The sequence below is a fragment of the Cricetulus griseus genome, chromosome 8, assembly GCF_003668045.3.
Source record: "Cricetulus griseus strain 17A/GY chromosome 8, alternate assembly CriGri-PICRH-1.0, whole genome shotgun sequence".
Lineage (NCBI taxonomy): Eukaryota > Metazoa > Chordata > Mammalia > Rodentia > Cricetidae > Cricetulus > Cricetulus griseus.
Window position 1 is genome coordinate 84,422,609 of NC_048601.1, and position 18,361 is coordinate 84,440,969.

The 18,361-nt window shown below is 43.1% G+C and overlaps 1 protein-coding gene across 1 annotated transcript in view; it reads right to left on the bottom strand.

Moving 5' to 3' along the window:
- Positions 1 to 18,361, bottom strand: part of Fkbp9 (FKBP prolyl isomerase 9) — a 48,998-nt gene that overhangs the window by 7,413 nt on the left and 23,224 nt on the right. The window contains exons 4-7 of the mRNA XM_027429714.2: positions 17,756 to 17,901; positions 16,008 to 16,197; positions 11,500 to 11,645; positions 3,159 to 3,345 (exon numbers count right to left, since the gene is read on the bottom strand). Coding sequence (XP_027285515.1) covers positions 3,159 to 3,345; positions 11,500 to 11,645; positions 16,008 to 16,197; positions 17,756 to 17,901 — 669 coding nt within the window. The remainder of the gene's footprint in view (positions 1 to 3,158; positions 3,346 to 11,499; positions 11,646 to 16,007; positions 16,198 to 17,755; positions 17,902 to 18,361) is intronic.

An 18,361-nucleotide genomic window follows, 5' to 3' on the forward strand; every position in this document is an offset into this window, starting at 1 on the left:
GCAGTACAGGTCTCTGAGGCTTACAGAATATCCAAGACCTTGCTTATCCCATAACAAGCTCCCAGATGAAAAACACAGACTATAAAAGAATCCTCTAACAAACAACTCCATTGCTTCTTTTCTCTAGGGTCTTTTTATTTTTTTTTATTTACTTATTTTGTGGGATTGTCAAACGCCATCCTCATTCCTTCTGTGTTCTCCCACCCCTGCCTCCTGGGCGTCCTGATTCCTGTCATGAGTCCCCTTAGCTCTCTGGCTCCTTGCCCAGTCTCCCATTGAAATGTCCATGTCTTCTGGAAGCAGCATTATGCTGGCTAGTTTTATGTCAACTTGACACAAGCTAAAGTCATCTGAGAGAAGGGAGCCCCAATTGAGAAAATACTTCTATAAGACCTGGCTGCAGACAAGCCTGTTGGGCATTTCCTTAATTAGTGAATGATGGGAGAGGGCCTAGCCTATCGTGGGTCATGCCAACTCTGGGATGGTGATCTTGAATTCCATAAGAAAGCAGGCTGAGCAAGGCATGGGGAAGCAAGCCTGTGAACAGGACCCCTCCACCATGGCTTTTTGGAATATGAAGGCCCTTGCACCCACAGATTTCTAGGGAATTCAGGAATGCTAAGCACCCAGGATTCTTCTTTCAAAGAGAAGGATGTATAACCTATTTTTCCAGAAAGCTGAGAACTGGAAGTGAGTAATAGCCTGGTGCTCTGTGTTATTTGTTGATCTAGGTCATACATAGCTCCTCCAACCAGGATCAGCAGTGGCTAGTAATCTAAATGACCCCTACATGCAGGGACTCCCTAAGCTCTCACAACCAGGACTGGAGATGCCAAACAGTCTAAATGATCCTCACATGATCTGTATATCCAGAGGCTCCCCCAAGCTCCCACAGATAGGACCAGAGGTGGCTAAGAGCCCAAATGACCTGTATGCTATCTGTATGACCAAGACCAGCCAGAGCCTTCCCTGGGCCCTATATGTACAGGCAGCATACCTCTAGAACCCATCTTCTTAGAAAAACTGTCATTCACCCTGAGTCAAATATCTATGCAATCATGCTTCCTTGTGCACCAGGAATTGTACTATACCTGGAAAACCTTGTTTTCCAGATTATACTATGTTTAAATTTGTTGGGAATAAACAGCCTAATAACATCAGACTCCCCAAAGACTTGATACAGGGTGACAAAGTCAATCTTAACCTACTTTTCATTCTCATCTCTCCATAGTTCACTTCTCAGACTGGAAGTCTGCAGGATCCCCCTCAAACGGCCTCTGCATCAGCTCCTGCCTCCAGGTCCTATTTGAGTTCCTGTCCTGATTTCCTTCAGTGATGCACAGTTATATGGAAGCCAAATAAGCCCTTTCCTCCCCAAGTTGCTTTGGTCATGGTGTTTCATCACAGCAATAGAAACCCTAACAAGCACCCACACCAGCAGATTGGCTGTGTCTACTGTACCCATGTAGGGTTTCATCTGTCACTCTTACTTCTCTTCTCTTGGTCTGAACAGCAGAGCAGGGATGGTAGCAGCGATTTCCACTGAGCTAACCCTCTGGGCCATTTTCATGTGTGTGAATTCCCTGGTCATTCCCAACACCTCTGAATACTTCCACAACCAGTGGCTGGAATTATGCTGCAAGGCGTGTTGTAAGCCAGGTCTCTGTTAAGGATATATTTCATCTATTCTAAAATGTGGACCCACCCCACCTCCCCCCACACACACATCTTAACAGCTCTGTGATTATGACGGACAGAGCATCATTACATTTCTGTGCTCTTAAAGATTCATAAAATAGTATTTCTAACAATGAATGAATTTTAGATTTGATGAAATAACACTGAATGTGTCGGCATGCAGGACCCCGTAGTCCAAAGCCAAACTCTCAGAGCTGGAAGGCTGAGTGACAGGTAAAAGAGAGGCACCTCTGTGCCCAGAACAAACAGCAGCCCTTACTTACATGAAGGAAGCCCTTTTTGCTCCCCAGCTCTGGACTCAGGGATCTAAACCAGGCTCAACACAAAAGTGAATGTTCTTATACAGAAATATAAAGTCTGAAAATGGCCCTTTCCCACAGAAAAGACTGGCTTCACCTAACATTTATAAAATGATCCTTTTGCATTACAGATACAAGGCAAATAATAGAAAAAAAATGCCAGTAAGTAAACCAGATGTCCCTAAAGTATTCATATCATAACAGACACAAAAGTAACTTAAAGCCAGGGGATGAAAAACACAGAACTCATTAGAAGACGGAAGAAGCAGGAGCAGTGATCCCTCCTAGGAATTCAGGGACAGTTTTGAAAACATGAAGGACTTATAAATAGGGACAAATGTCCACCAGCAGAGAGAGCCATCTTACCTGTGCAAGGTGAGAGCCCAGTGAGGACACAGTGTCTGTAGCAGACTAGGACAAGGACAATCCTGTATACCAGACTGACACTAGCTCTAACTTGTTGCAGGATATTTGATCTCACTGTGAAACTCTGAGACTGTATGAATAAAATTAACCTTGAGTCAGGGAGTGGAGCCAGTGACTAGTTGACATGAATTAGCCATGGAAAGTACAGAGGATCCAGGAAGAAGCTAGAGAGATGCACAGGAAGGAACAGGGAGAGACTCAGACAGTTACAGGTCTTTTAGGTTTGGGGCAGGTGGAGAGATGCTCTCTTGCTCTGTTGCTGGCCAAAAAGCAAGGTCAGCTGGTTGCTTCTCAGCTTCTCTGATCTAGCAGGTTTTCACCTCAATGTCTGACTCCCAGGTCTTTACTGGTAAATAGAACAACTTAGATAAAAACAACATTTATTTAAGGGTTTCGATATGTATCTGTGTTTGCCTTTAACTTTCTATCTCCTATTGCAGCCTTCCAAACAAAAGAATTACAGTTGTTAAATCACTACATCTGGCTCCAAGGGTTTAGTTATTAAATATAGGTATGACTTTGGGAAAGAGACTTCCACCAGGTAGGAAACAGTCTAGAGCCAGGAAGACCTTTAGTAGGAAATACTCACAATGGTTCACTAAGCACTGAGAAGGCTCACACCACACATTGGGGAGGTTGGACCAAGCAACCCCTACCCAGTATCTGGCAAAGAGAGGAAGACAGTGAGAACTACTATCCAAGGTCCCTTCATATCTGGTTCCCAGGCATCCTTACGTGGAGTCGAGCAGAGTCCCATCCAGGAGTGAGGCATTGTAGTGGTATTTCAGGTAGTCCCCCTTCTTACTCAGCACTGAGCAATCAGGAGGCTTATAGTGGGAAGTGATGCTGATGGAATCTGAAGGGTTGTGGAAGTCAATCACATGGATGTCGAATACCAGCACAGCCGAGCCAGGAATATTCCCTAAAGGGGAGACACAGGGAATCAATGAACAAGGCCACCACTGCAGCACAGACTTGCCTCCCCAGTACCAGCAGGTGTGTCCTGGCAAGAAACCCAGGGACCCAGGCATGAAATAGAAAGGACACTAGGAAAAAGAAGCTGAGACGAATGTCAGAAATAACTAATCTTCATTTTGTACTTGAGGGAACGGAGGCACAGTTGACAGGAATCATGAAACTAATTTGAGTGCAATTTGAATTCATATTCAAGACAAACCCACTGCCCCAATTACAAAGCATGAAAAGGGGGATGGCTAAGTTGAAACATAGATCTGGACACTCAAGCCTATGCAAACGAAGACTTGCCCTGTCCTGACAGAAGACGCAGCATGGGAAATGAATCTGCAGTGCATCCAGCTTGTTCCACACAGGACGGGCATAATCAGGCCTGGTACATATAAAGCAATTAGATGAGTGCCTGCTATTTAATAAGCACCTATTACTTGTATATATCAGTTAATAATTGCCAGAATCTTATGTCTTCAATATACAAATGGGGAAACTAGGGCACAATTTGAGGCTCACCCAAAGTTATAGAGAAATTTTTGCTTATAGTGGGACATAGATGTCTGATATTCACATCGGTGGGTGTTGTTGTGTTTGTGGTATTTTTGGTTTGAGTTTTTGTAACAGGTCTCATCAAAGCATCTGCACCCCAGTGTGAATACACTAAAAGCCACTAAGTGGCAAACTTTAAAACTGAAGTGTGCAGGGCTAGAGAGATGACTCAGCAGTTAAGAGCACGTGTTGCTTTTGAAGAGGACCCGGGCTCCATTCCAGCACTCACAGAGTGGCTCATATCCAGCTATACTCCAGTTCCAGGGAGACCAATGCTCTTTTCTGGCCTTCATAGGCATTTCACACATGTGGCACACATACACGCATGCAAGCAAACACTCACAAAGATAAAATAAATAAATATCTTAAAAACAGAACAAAGCTGAAGCCAAGCATTAAGATCAGACCTCCAGTCAGTTCACTCCTTAACTTCACTCAGCCCTTGTTTTGCACAGTAGTTGGGTGAAGTATGAGTTTGGTCACTGGCCAGATGGCCTCTGGGCAGTTACTGTCTCATGATAAGAACAGTGCAAAGAGTGATGGCCTTTGTCCTTGAGATGGCATCTCTTGGCTTGGTGACGAGACTCCAGTTAGGATCAGGATCTCTATGTGGTCATTTGTCCATGGACTACAAACCCCCAGTGTGAGGCAGCTGTCCGTCTGTGATCATCTCCTGTACAAAGGATCCCTGAATCAGCCTTCCTACCTAGGTGCTGCCTCTTCAGGACAGATACTGATAAAGTTAATAATAAAAAACCATGATGATAAATAAACTGCCTTTTGGAAGAGTGGTGGGCAGGACCACATCTGGACCAGAACTGCTCAGTTACACGTACCTCTTGCCCTCTACTTAAACCTCAGCCGCATGTCACTAAAGACGGATGTATGGGAAGTCGGTTATCAGACTACTTCCTCTGTCTGTCGTGACCACTCTGAGTTAATCTCACTTCTCAGCCTTTCACCAATTATTATCTCTTTCCTTAGTATGCTGGGAATGAGTCTGAAGCTAACTTCTTAGGTTTTCCTGAGCCCAGGCTTTGACCCCAGCAACTCCAAGAACATTGTGAATACACTTAGTTTTTCTGAATTGTGAGCTTAAAAAATGGTTAAATGGAAAAAGGCATGCACCACTATCTCTTTGCTCCCAACACTCAGGAGGCAAAAGCAAGAAGATAAAAAAGTTTATGGCCAGCCTGATAGACATAGCAAATCCCAAACCAGCCAGTGTTACACAATAGGACCCTGTCGCAAAAAAGGGTACAAATGTTGTTCATGTGGATGTTTGTGACAGTAAAACAAAATCAAACAGTGTAATTCTCCACACATGAAGAGTATAAAAATTAAAAAGAAAGGTGTATCTCAAAAAACAAACAAACAAAAAAACACATGAGAGCCTTAAAAAACAGTGTCAGTAGGGAAACTGAGGAGGGGGACGGTGAGCTCTGAAGTCACATGGACAGAGCCTGTCTCAAGAAGAAAAATTAACATGGCAGTGCCTGAGCCTCATTCTGTGACTTTAACAGTGGCCTCAGGTAACAGGATTAACAGGTGAAAATGCAGAGGCCTGGCCCCATGCCACTCTACTCCCCCCTGTAAACCATAGGTGATTCTCATCTGCACCAACATCTGAGAATCTCTGAGCCTGAGAGTCCCCAGGGATTTCTTTTCCAACGTGACTATGTTTAAGAAAAACTATGACTGGGCATGGTGGTGCATGCCTCTAACCCCAGAACTCAGGAGTCAGAGGTAGGCAGAGATCTGTGAATGCTAGGTGGGCCTGGTCTACATAGCAAGTTCCAGGCCACGGGGACTTGAAACAGTGAAATACTGTTTCAAAAAATAAAAGAAAGTAAGACTATGTTTAATGGCATGTGATTGACTAACCTTTCTCAGGCATAGAGGCATAACTAGGCAGGACACTAAACTTGATTAATGTAAACAAAATGCTCCCTTCATGATACACTGGGAACCAGAGCCTTCTACAGGAGAAAACTGAATAGTTAGAGATCCACACATTCCCTCGGGTCTGGTACACATTCCCGAGATCCGTCCCTAGCTTGCTAAGCACTCTGCGGATGACTAAGTCAACTTCTTTGACACAAACATCTTGGTCAACCAAGAGAGAGACTCACACCCGCTCAGTGAGTACTGTATTAGCGCTAGGCTTGCTTGTCAACTTCTAGGAAGTTAATGTGGGTCAGCCTCCCAGGTGCCCAGAGAACTGAGACACACAAACATTCTAGAGAGGGCATCAATGAGGATCTAGGCTCTGTGTGGGCGGGCAGTTATTGTTTCCCTTACTGCCTGATGGGTTCCCACCTAAGCAGAACATGAGCATGAAATTACTCAGTACATCTTTGATAGACCAGCAAATGGTGTATCTTAGCCTATAAAACCAGAGAACAGACCTTGAACCCTGAGGATTAGTCCTGAGCCCCCAAAGAGCCAGCAAGGCTGACACAAAGGCTGCTAGCAGGCTGCCTGGCCCAGCAGAAAACTCTTCTACTCCCTGGCAGTCATTAATTCCTCTTGAGATACCTGGAACTTCTGGTTTGAGTTCTCAGTTCACTACATATGGAAACCCACAAGTTGCTGCCTAATGAGGGCTTGTCCTATGACACACATAGAAAGCTCTGGGTCTAATTGTGGCTCCATTCTGTGCCTTAAGCAAAGTGCTCAAGTTTTATAGGTCTTTACTATCTTGCAGAAACAGTGATTATAGTAACACTTTCTTTTGTGTATGGACATGTGTGTGTAAGTACACATACTCATGTATGCAGTCCAGAGGGCGAGTTCTGATGTTGTTCCATGAGCACTGTCTACCTCTCTCTCCCTCTCTCTCTCTCCCCCTCCCTCCCTCCCCCTCCCTCCTCCCTCCCTCCTCCCTCTCTCTCTGTCTCTCTCTCTCTCTCTCTCTCTCTCTCTCTGTCTCTCTCTCTCTCTCTCTCCCTCTCTCTCTCTCACAGTCTCCCTCTGTTCTGGAACTGAGCAAGTCATCTAGGCTCCCTCAGCAAACCCCAAGTATCCCTCTGTCTCTGCCTCCTCAGTGCATATTTGGCTGTTTTACTTGGGAATTAAGGATCAAACATCTGGTCCTCAAGTTTATATGACAAGCCTTATTATAGTAACACTATCCACAACTGTTTCCAGTTTTCAATGAGCTTTTGTGCAAGAATTCCCAGAGGGTTTGGGGAGACAGCTCAGTCAGCAAAGTGCTTGCCACACAAGCATGAAAAGTTGAATTCAGATCCCCAAAATATGTAAAACTCTGGGCATAGACTACATGCCTGCAATCCTAGCCTGAAGCTCATTGGCTGGTCAGCTAATTAATAGATGAGCTTTAGGTTCAGAGAAACTCAGTCTGAAAAAAATAAAGGGAAGGGCAATCCAGAAAAGACATCTGACACCAACCTCAGGCCTCCACTCAACACATGCACAGTATGTGCACACACACACACACACATATACAACAACAACAACAACAACACACACACACACACACACACACAATCCCAGACACCTGTGGGCAAAATTGCAATTATTCTGGTCACTCTCTTTTTCCCTAAAAAGTGCTTAAAAGACAGCAAACCACAAGGAAGCCCACTTCTATAACAGGGAAGCCACATATCAGAGCTGCAAACATTCTAAGTGCCCTCATTCAGGGCTGTCCTCAAGGAACACGGCAAGGCAGAAAAGGCCAGAATGATTCCAGAGTTCTACTCACTTTACAGGTGAAATGGCTACCACAAAACAAAATGTGGGCAAAGCCCCTCGAGAGAGGGGCTCACTGCTGCTGCAGATCTTACTGAGACCTTGTTAGTCAGGTGGGCTGAGAGGAAGTCACAAGCCGGGCAGATCTGCATCCTCACATGTTTCTGGGCCATTGGATGCTGATCTGCTCCAGGGATCAGCATGAAGTCCTATGTGACCACCCCAAAATAGTCACTGAGTCCAGAGCACTGAGGCAGTATCTTCCCCTGCAAGAGCATCTGAGCTTACACTTCAGCATGGGATTCCGGATGGAGCAGCCTCTTGCTCATAGCATTTATGATTCTTTGGCCGTTTCCCAAATCCCCATTTAATTCTCAGACCTCAGTCTCATACTTGATGGAGAGCCAAAAGGGAAAACAAATACCTTAAGCAAGTGGTTTTCATCAGTGTGCTCTTTTTTAAAGACGGGAAGGATTACTCTTCAAGTCATAATGAAAAAAGAATACTCAAAAAATATCTGCTTCTGTGTACTAGAACACAGTTACTAGTAACAGTGTTACTAGAACTAAAAACTAATACAGTATAAAACAGTAGCATCAAAACACTAAACAGGACATGAAGCAAGGCCTATTTTACCTATTTATTTATTTATTTATTTATTTATTTGTCTATTTATTTATTTGTTTCATCGAGGAGGATTGAACCCAGGGCCTCATGTATTTTCCACATGGGGTGTGGTAAAGCATTTACCACTGGGGTGTATATCCCCATCTTTTTGCTTTTCTTTCTTTCTTCCTACTTATCTTTTTCCCTCTCTCCTTCTGTATCTGTGTCTCTGTCCTTTGTGTTTTGTTTTTTTTTTTTTTTTTTTTTGGAACAGGGTCTCATGTAGCCCAGACTGGCCTCAAAGTCACTATTAGCCGAGTGTGGTAGTTTGAATGAGATTGACTGGATCCATGGGATCATAGATTTGAATACTTGGTCCCTGGTGGGTGAAACCTTTTGAGAAGGACTAGAAGGCGTGACCTTGTTGGAGGGAGTGAGTCACTAGGGGCAGGCTTTAAGGTTTCAAAAGCCCATGCCATCCCTAGTTAACTCTTTCTGCCTCCTACTTACAGATCTAAGCTCTTAGCTACCCATGCCACCGTGTTTTCTATGCCCTCATGGACCCCAACCCTCTGAAACTGTAAGCCCCAAATAAATGCTTCTACAAGCTGCCTTGGTCATGGTGTCTTACTACAGCAATAGAAAGTAACTAAGAAACTAAAGATGACCTGCAACTCCTAAGCCTCCGGCCTCAGCCTCTGCCTCCTGAGTGCTGAGATCACAGCGTGCATTGCCACACCTGTCTCCAGCGCATTTTCTTAAAGTATGAACCTTGATGGCCCAGAAAGACAGAAGTTTAAGTCAGAGGAGAAAGAATGCTTCTCAATTGTACCCTCCCGTTTCCAATCAGCCTGATTGGATCCTCTATGAGGAAACCTTCAGAGAAAATTCCCAAGACCCGTATTATATGTGACTAGAAATCAGAAGAGTGTTAACGAAGGGAGTATATTCAGCCAATGAGGTCAGACAGAATTCTGGCAGCAAAAAGACTATAAAACCATGAAAAAAAAAAAAAAAAAACAACTGCATCAACTAGCCCTAAGGGAATCTAAGCAAGTCAGCAAAACCAACACAAAAGAAAAAACACAATAACAAAACAAAAATAAACATGACTTCAAATATTAAATACTATGTAGCTATTAAAAGTATCTGTTGATGGGTTTAAGATAGCTTGGCTGTTAAAGGCTAGGTGCAAAACCAAAAAATATCTGTTGACATATAAAACTGTTCACAACAAACTGAGTAAAGACAGGAATTACAACACAAAATGAGAAGATAACCTCTTTCAGTATATACTAGTATAGATAGTATATCTATCTATACTAGATACATAGATAGGTATTTATTTATTCTCCCTCTCTATCTTTGAGACAGGGCCTACCTAAGTAGCCCAGGTTGGACTTGAACTTTCAATTCTCCTGCCTCCACCTTCCGAGAGCCATGAATATAGACACACAACCCATACTTAGTGCATACATTTCTTTTAACTTACAGAAATATCTACTACTGGGATAACAAGTTACCTCAAATTCGGGGGCTTGAAACTACAAAAACTGAGCTGGGGGTGAAGTCAACAGTGAAGCACTGGCCTAGGATGCACAGGGTTCTATGCCCAGCGCTGTAAGAAAAAGAGAGACAGAAGGCAAGGGGAAGAAGATATAGGAGAGGAAAAGTGACAGGAAGAGACAGGGAAAGAGAACAAGCAAACAGACAGTTCTGGAAGTCAGAGGCACTGGCAGGGGCGGGCTCCTTTTGGAAGCTTCAGAGGAGTTTCCTTGTCCTGTCCCCTCCCCTGCCCCCACCAAAGGTGACCAGCACCAGTGGCCATGGCCACTGCCTCAGTCTCAGCGAAGCTAAGTTAGCTTCTCATCCAGCTCACATCCTGCCTCCCTCAAAGGCCCTCAAAGCATTTCAGGGCCGGCCGTCTGGATAACCCAGACCACTGTCCCTGTTTCAAGGTCCTTAACCACACCCACAGATACCTTTGAATAAGGAATATTAGAGGTCCATGGACACTTTTGAATGTAATATGCCTATCACGGTAGCAGTAATTTCTCATGGTATGATTTAGGGAGGTTTGGAGGTCTTATTTTTTTTTTTATCCTAAAGATAAAATATATTATTTGTATCTGTTTTATGTTTTTTGTTTTGTTTTATTTTTTGTTCGTTTGTTTTTGTTTTTGAAACAAGGTCCCATTTAGCTCAGGCTAGCCTCAAATCCCTTATGTTGCCAAGAATGACTATGAATTCCTGAGTTTCCTGCTTCTACCCCCAGAGTGTTGGGACTGTAGACCCATGCCACCATACTTAGCTATTTCTACAATTTTTGTTTGTTTGTTTTGTTTTTCAAGACAGGGTTTCTCTATGTGACAGCCTTGGCTGCCCTGGAACCCACTCTGTAGACCAGGCCAGCCTTGAACTCACTGAGATCCGCCTGCCTCTGCATGCCAAGTGCTGGGATTAAAGGTGGGTGCCACCACTGCCCCACTTATTTCTACAACTTTTTAAAGCGAGTTTGCTCTTAAGGTGACAAAATGTCTCGAGAATTAAGGTGCTCGCTACACAACTCACCAAGTTCACTAATGTTGCTGAATTGTACAATTAAATAGGAGAATTTCTCAATGTGCAAAATAAAAACCAGGGGGGAGGAGTGAAGAGAAGTTACATGAACTTTCAACCATTTCATTTAAAATAAAGAAAGAAATATAAAAGCAGTTAAAACATAGTAAAATGTTGGTGCATGAGAGATGATGACCCATCAGTTAAGAACACTGGCTACTCTTCCAGAGGACCCAAGTTCAGTTCCTAGCACTCACACGACAGCTCATAACTGTCTTTAACTCTAGTTCCCAGGGATCCAGTGTCCTCTCCTGGCCTCCTCAGACAAAGCGTACACACAGTACATTTACATACATGCAGGTGAAATACTCATACATGTAAAATAAAAATAAATAAATATATACAGTAACAGATAGATAGACAGATGTAGTAAATGTTAACAATTGGTGAAACAAAGCAGAATTCATTGTGCAATCCTTCAACACTTGTGTAGATTTTAGATTTTTCTGAAAGAGAAGGAAAATGGGTAGGGGACACAGTTGCCACCAAACAGATCTAGACATGAACTCCATCGGTGGGATGGGGTTTTACCCTGCATCTGGCTTCCTTGTTTTGTCTCAACACGTGCTGACCCGAGCAATGCGGAAGCAGCCAGTTAGTGAAGAGGGCAGGTAATACACACCTCTTCCTTCTTCTCCATAGCCCAGGTGAGGAGGGACCACAATCCTTCGCCTCTCTCCAATGCAAACACCAAGTAAGCCTTCATCCATCCCAGGAATCACATAGCCCTGCCCAATGTATGTGTCAAAGGTGTGGTTCCTTGCGTAGCTAAGAGAGAAGAAGGAAAAGATGAGGTCATTCATAAGGGACACCCACAGCAGCTGTGGGAATTACCAGAATCCCGATGCCAAAGGACGACAGGCACCTCCACACCCAGAACAGCTACACCATAGAATCTGAGCACACAGCCCAAGAATATGCTCCCTGGAATGGGGAGCTCGTGAGCATCTGCAGAAACAACATATTATACTTCCTATGTGTGTGGTCACATTATGAAAGGAATGGGAGTGTGAGAAGCAGCCACACACAACAGAGCTGATGGGAGTCGCCTAGCTCCTTCCCAGGCCCCTTTTGACCCTGGTATTTACTTTTCTCTGGTTTATCTTTTTATCAGCTCAATAGTGCTTTCTCCCTTCCCACTCACACCCACAGCAGAGCATACGAAGTACTATCAATGCTTCCTACCTCCTAAAATAACTAATGCTTAAACAATGACTGTGTTTTGTTTATCGTGTAATTTCATAGTGGCCTTCCTGTTGACAGCAATTGTTTTGGGAGATAGTATTCTACTCTCCAGCAGAACTGGGGACTGAGTCTGGTGCCTTTAACACCATTCTAGCAGACAAGGGTGACATCTTAAGTTAATGAAGCCCAGTCCCTCTTGAGCACTGCAGACATTTCCACTGAAAAAACTAAGGGTGAAGGTGAAAAGAACAGAAACAAAACAAAACCTAAAGACACACAAGCCCCAGTGTAAAAATATAAGGACTGTAAAAAACAAGTACAGCCTGACTCCATCCAGAAATACCAATTCCACAGGATGGACCATGTAGAAAATGAATTAGATGAAATCCCAAGCAAAGAATTCAAAGGATAACTATAAGTATATTAAGAAAATCAAATAGAACACAAACTCATGAATTAAGAGAGAAGAGAAATAAATGGATGAAATAAGGAAGTCAATACAACATATAAAAGTGGAATTAAAAAAGAGAAATACCAAGGAGCCAGAGAGATAAGAGAAGACCCCAGTTCAGTTCCCAACCCCCAGAGCAGTGGCCCAAACCTTCCTGTAGCTCCAGCTCTGTGAGAATGCAGCCTCTGCAGATACCTGCACTCATATGTCTATGCATGCAAACACACATATACATACATGAGATTTAAAAAAAAATACTGAAAAGAATCAAAACTGAAATACTGGAAATGAGAATTTCTGGATGCCATCAAAGTTGGAGAGACTCACCAGCAGACCGGATCCAACAGGAAGGCAGAATATCGAAGCTTGAAGACAAGGTGGAGGAAGTGTAATATTGAGACAACATCAAAGACAGATTAAGTAATACAATATGAATAGAATATTCAAGATCTATAGAACATAATTTAAATCCCAAATCTAGGCACAGGAAGAAGAGAAGAATTTCATGTCCAAGGCACAAAAACATTTTCAATAAAACCATAGAAATTTTCCCAAATCTAGGGGAAAGGGACCTGGAAATAGGATACACTTAGAATACCAATCAGGCAAGGCCAGAGAACTTTCCCATGCCATAGTATAGTCAAAACGCTAAATATATAAAGCAAAAATTAAAATATAAACGGAGGAAAATGCTTTCAACAATATCAACCATAAAAAGGTTAATTTTTTCGAATCAATAAGATAAAGACAAATTAAATAACATCAATATAAAAATAGGCAAAAAACACAGAGGCAGGTGGAGCTCTGTGGGTTCGAGACCAGCCTGTTCTACAAGAGCTAGTTTCAGGACAGCCTCCAAAGCCACAGAGAAACCCTATCTTGAAAAACCAAAAAACAAAAAAAAAAAAGGGCAAAAACAATAGTAAAAGATATCTAAATAAATATCTGGAAACAATAACCAAAGAACTTCAGATTAAACCCATAGGTATGATTTTTCTCTTGAAAGTTAACAAAGTTTAGTTTGGGTTTTTGTGTGTGTGTTTTGAGATCAGGCTAGCATCAAAACTTAAGACCATCCTCCTACCTCAGCCTTCCAAGTGCTAGGGTTGAAAACATAAGCAAACAAACCTGGCTCTTACTTCTAAATGCTACCCAGAGGATGTATATCAAAAGCTATAAAAATATACATAAGCATGTGGACAGGAAAGGGGAAAGCAACATAATTCTATTTTAATTAAGATTATGTACAGAGAAACCCTATCTCAAAAAAAAAGAATATATTAAAATTAAATACACACACACACACACACACACACACACACACACAAGCTTTGAGCCAAAGATTGTTCTTGGAAACATGCTTGAAGTATTAGGTACAAAAATAATTAAAACTCCTAAATGTCAAAGGGTAGTAAAACCATAAATGGTCCCCTGATGGGGAATATACTTCTGTGTATGTTCATCTTGTTGATTGTTGAATAAAGTACTGTTTGGCCAATGACTAGGATTTCTCATCTGCTAGCTCAGGCTTAATTATCATAAATCTATATATTTTATAAGACTTATAGAGGATGCCTTCTGCTGGCGCCCTCTCTTGCCAGTGGATCACATGGTTGTGAGCCACCATGTGGTTGCTGGGAATTGAACTCAGGATCCCTGGAAGAGCAGTCGGTGCTCTTAACCTCTGAGCCATCTCTCCAGTCCCTTTTTTCTTTTGAGGCCCTAACTCAGCGGGCAGAACTCGGGCAGCTGGTGGAAAGCAACCACGTGGCGGTAGGGCTCGGGTGGCTTTTGGCGGAAAGATTTATTGTAACAGTCCCCAAAAAGGATTGATTGCCCAAGTTTAGGACAAAATTGATTATGTTGGGTAGGGAAAGCAATATCCCACTGTACTCAAATGGAAAACTACTCAAAACCTGCAGAAACAATAGTTCTGTCATGTGGAAAGAAATCTTGTGTGCCCAGAAAATAATCTGTCTACCTCCTTCTTTTCTTCCCTCCCTTCCTTCAACAGGCCAATCCCTAAGCTGCCCAGGCTAGCCTCCAACATCTGAGCTAAAATAATCCTCCTGCCTCAACCTCCCAAGTAGCTGGGGAACACAGGGACATACCATTCTACCAGGACCACCTTGAGTTCAGGAGTTCAAGACCAGTGTAAGCTACAGAGGAATAGCCCATTTCAAAGAATAAAAATAAAAGACTTGAGTTTTAGCTTAGTATGAAGTCCTGGGGTTCATTCCCAAATTACAAACATTCAAGAGAATAAAAAGAGAAAGGAGAAGAGGGGAGAAGAGAGAGGACAGGGGAAGGAAAAGGAAGAGTAAGAGAGACACTTATAAAATGGCTAAATTGGGGCTGGAGAGATGGCTCAGCAGTTAAGAGCACTGGTTCCTCTTGCAGAGGGCCAAGTTCAGTTCCCAGCACCCACATGATGGCTCACAACCATCCATAACTCCAGTTCCAAGAGAGCCAATGACTTCTTCTGACCTCTGACCTCTGTGGGCACCAGATACATATACATAAATGCAGGCAAAACACTCACATACATAAAATAAGCACATCTTAATTAAAATTGTTAACTCTAAAGAATAGAACAAATGAGGCAAATAGACATGTTTATTGAATATCTTAATTTATTACTTAGTTTTACTTCAAACCATGTGACTACTATTTTTCATATGAAAACTTTCGTAAAAAGTGTAAAAGAGATCTTAATAACAAGAAGGATGAGTTTTCCCAATAGAAAGAATACCACAGAAAAGTCCTCCTGTGATGTACTGATGCTTTAGATGTGGAAAAACAAATTAGAAGTCTATTACCTCAGAGACAGGGAGGTTCCGTCACCACTTGTTTATAGGAGACTAAAGGAGTGGTTTCAAAACTAAGCTGACACCTGAATGTGCAAGACATGCCACAGCTTGCCTCGTGCACTGTGCACTGAAGCCACCTGTGTAATTACTGATGAAATGGCAGAGTATTCGCCCCCTGAAACATCCATTCAGGAGGGAACTAGAGACATCCAGAGGCCTCCTCCAGCTGGTTGTCCTGTAACATTTACCCAGCATCCTCGATACCTTCACTTGGAGAACCATCTGGGAGAACGTGTTGAAACAAAGAATAAACTGAAGATGATGTTCAGAGAGCTCCAACACTATCCAATGTTGGGAAGCTACAGCACCACAGAGAGTTGTTTTTTTAGTCCACTGTATCTCTGTGAGCTCACTTCTGACCACTCCACATCTTGGAGTCTACAGCGGGGTTCAGAATGGGAAGGAATATAACAGGTGTCTGGTAAGTCCCTCCCATTTTCTTTCAACACATCTAAATCAGGAAACCCTTGTAACCACCTAGGAACAAATTCAGAATCTGAAAACAGAGACCTGTACTGAAGATTAAACTATGAGTCAGCACAATTGGTATATTTAGACCACAGTCAACCGTGGTTGGTTACACTTTACTTAGATGTTCTGGTGAGTGAAAAGTAGTTTCCTTACCTGGAATCAAAGAGGGTGCCATCCAGAAGTGTGCCATTGTAATGATACCGAAGGAAGTCCCCGCTCTGACTTCTTCGCTCACAGTTCTCAGGGACTACCTTGTTCTCAATGGAAATGCTATCCTTGGGGTTATGGAGGTCCAACAATGCAACATCAAAGACTAGGGATGCCTGCCCAGGAATGTCCTTCCCTAGAGTGAAATGGAAGAATTCATTCCAGAAACAAAATTTAATCACCACTCATGCCTTCTGTGTTGCTATTCCTCATTCCTTGAAGTTTTCAAGACAAGGAAACAAATGCTCAGTTCTCCATGTTGTGTAGCTACAGTGTCTCACCTTGGTGTCTAACCGTGGGCTAGTGGGCATAGCAGAACAACTGACTGACTCAGGGAGAGCAAGCTGACAGCAGCCACATACTACCACCATGACCACACTCCAGATTCCCAGGCTGCAGTGAGCAGCTCTCTGTGGGCAGAATGCACCCACATGGAAACCCAAACCATACCTCCTGTGGGTTCTGTCTGCACAGATGCATTTAAACATTCAAAGGCACAAATTCCAAAACTGTGACTCTGCTCTGGAAAATACTATATGGTCTTGTTCTTTAAAAGCAAGAGCCACTTTTTTAAATATAAAGTTCTTTACCCAAAACAAAATATAGATTAAACAGAAATTAGATAACAAGGGGAAAATGATACACATAATCCAAAAGTAGTTTTTATATCTTTTCTATCTCATTTCTGCATGGTGCTGTTTCTCTTGGATGTTTCTAAGATAGGGTGTGCTGGACACAGCCTACCCGCTATGTTCACACGTTCTACATCCATGGATTCAACCAACCTCAACCTCAGAACAAAAACATTGAAGACAAAAAGTTATGCCTGTAAAACCAGCCATGGTGGCATATGAGTCCCAGCACTGCGGAGGTGGAAGATGATGAGAATACAAGGTTATCCTCAGCTCCATAATGAATTCAAGGCCAGCCTACACTATATTAGACCGCTCTCAAGAAAAAAAGCTGGGAAATGTGCCCATTCAGACATCAGTGGCTAAACTTTGATGTGTACATCTTTTTAAACTGTCTAGGTCAAATACTGCTTACAGATAAGAAAGAGAGAGATGTTGGTGCACAGGGCAGCAGCTGGCAAGGCAGGGAGGAACACAGCGCTTAACATGAGCACCAATGGCCGTGACCAAATGCAAGTTCCAGACAGAAGATCATCCTGACTAGCACTATCCAACAGAACCTTGTGCAATGATGGGAATGAAAGGTGTCTCTGTAGCATAGCAGCTCAGGTGCCCCCAGCAATGTGTGGCTCTTGCAAACATGAAATGTGAGGATGTGACCAGAACTGAATTTTAATTCGTTTTCACTTCAAGGTAAACAGCCACATGTGGTAGCTAGTGGCTGCCATAGAGGGAGTGTTGATACAGAGCAAAAGTCCTGGTGTATTTCACAGGACACAGATGAACTGAGCTCTCCAAATAAAAGTAAGGACAATGAAGCTAGAGACATGGCTCAGAGATGGCCCAGTGGGCAAGAGACCCAGGTTCAGTTCCCAGCACCCCCACCAAGCAGCTCACAATGGCTTGTCTCTCCAGCTCCAGGGGATCTGAAGCCCTCTTCTGGCCTCTGAGGGCAATGCACTCATGTAATGCACATACAGACAAGCAGGAACACACACATCCTCAAAAATAAAAGTAAACATATAAAGATGAATGAGAGAAGCTCTGAGAAAGAGGACTTACCATCTCCTTCTTCTCCATAGGCCAGAAAAGGAGGGATGGTGATGATACGCTTCTCGCCAACACACATGCCCAGCAGCCCCTTGTCCATTCCCGGAATCAGCCATCCAATCCCCACGTACGTGTCATAGGTTTTCATGCGATTGTGGCTTTAAAAAAAGGAGAAGAGGGAAGGAAATTCCATACTATTTCTAATTCATCCATTGGATGTTTTGTTTCTCAAATCTCAAGTACACAAAGAGCCCACACTCATCCCTAGTGACAAGCATATATCCCATTTTTGCTCCCTGATATTATTTAGGGAGCTCATATTTAGATCAGCAGTCAACAGCTATCCCGCTCACTGAACATTCTGTCATTACAGAAAACCGCAGAGTGTCGCCCGGTTTCCATCCTAGCCTCATACTTCTCTATAGTTCCATTCCTCCACCCCATCCCCCATTTATTTAATATGTATACAGTGGTATGATTGTTTGTATCCCTGCTGGCCAGAAGAGGGCACCAGATCTCATTACAGATGGCTGTGAGCCACCATATGGTTGCTGGGAATTGAACTCAGGACCTCCAGAAGACCAGTTAATGCTCTTAACCTCTGAGCCACCTCTCTAG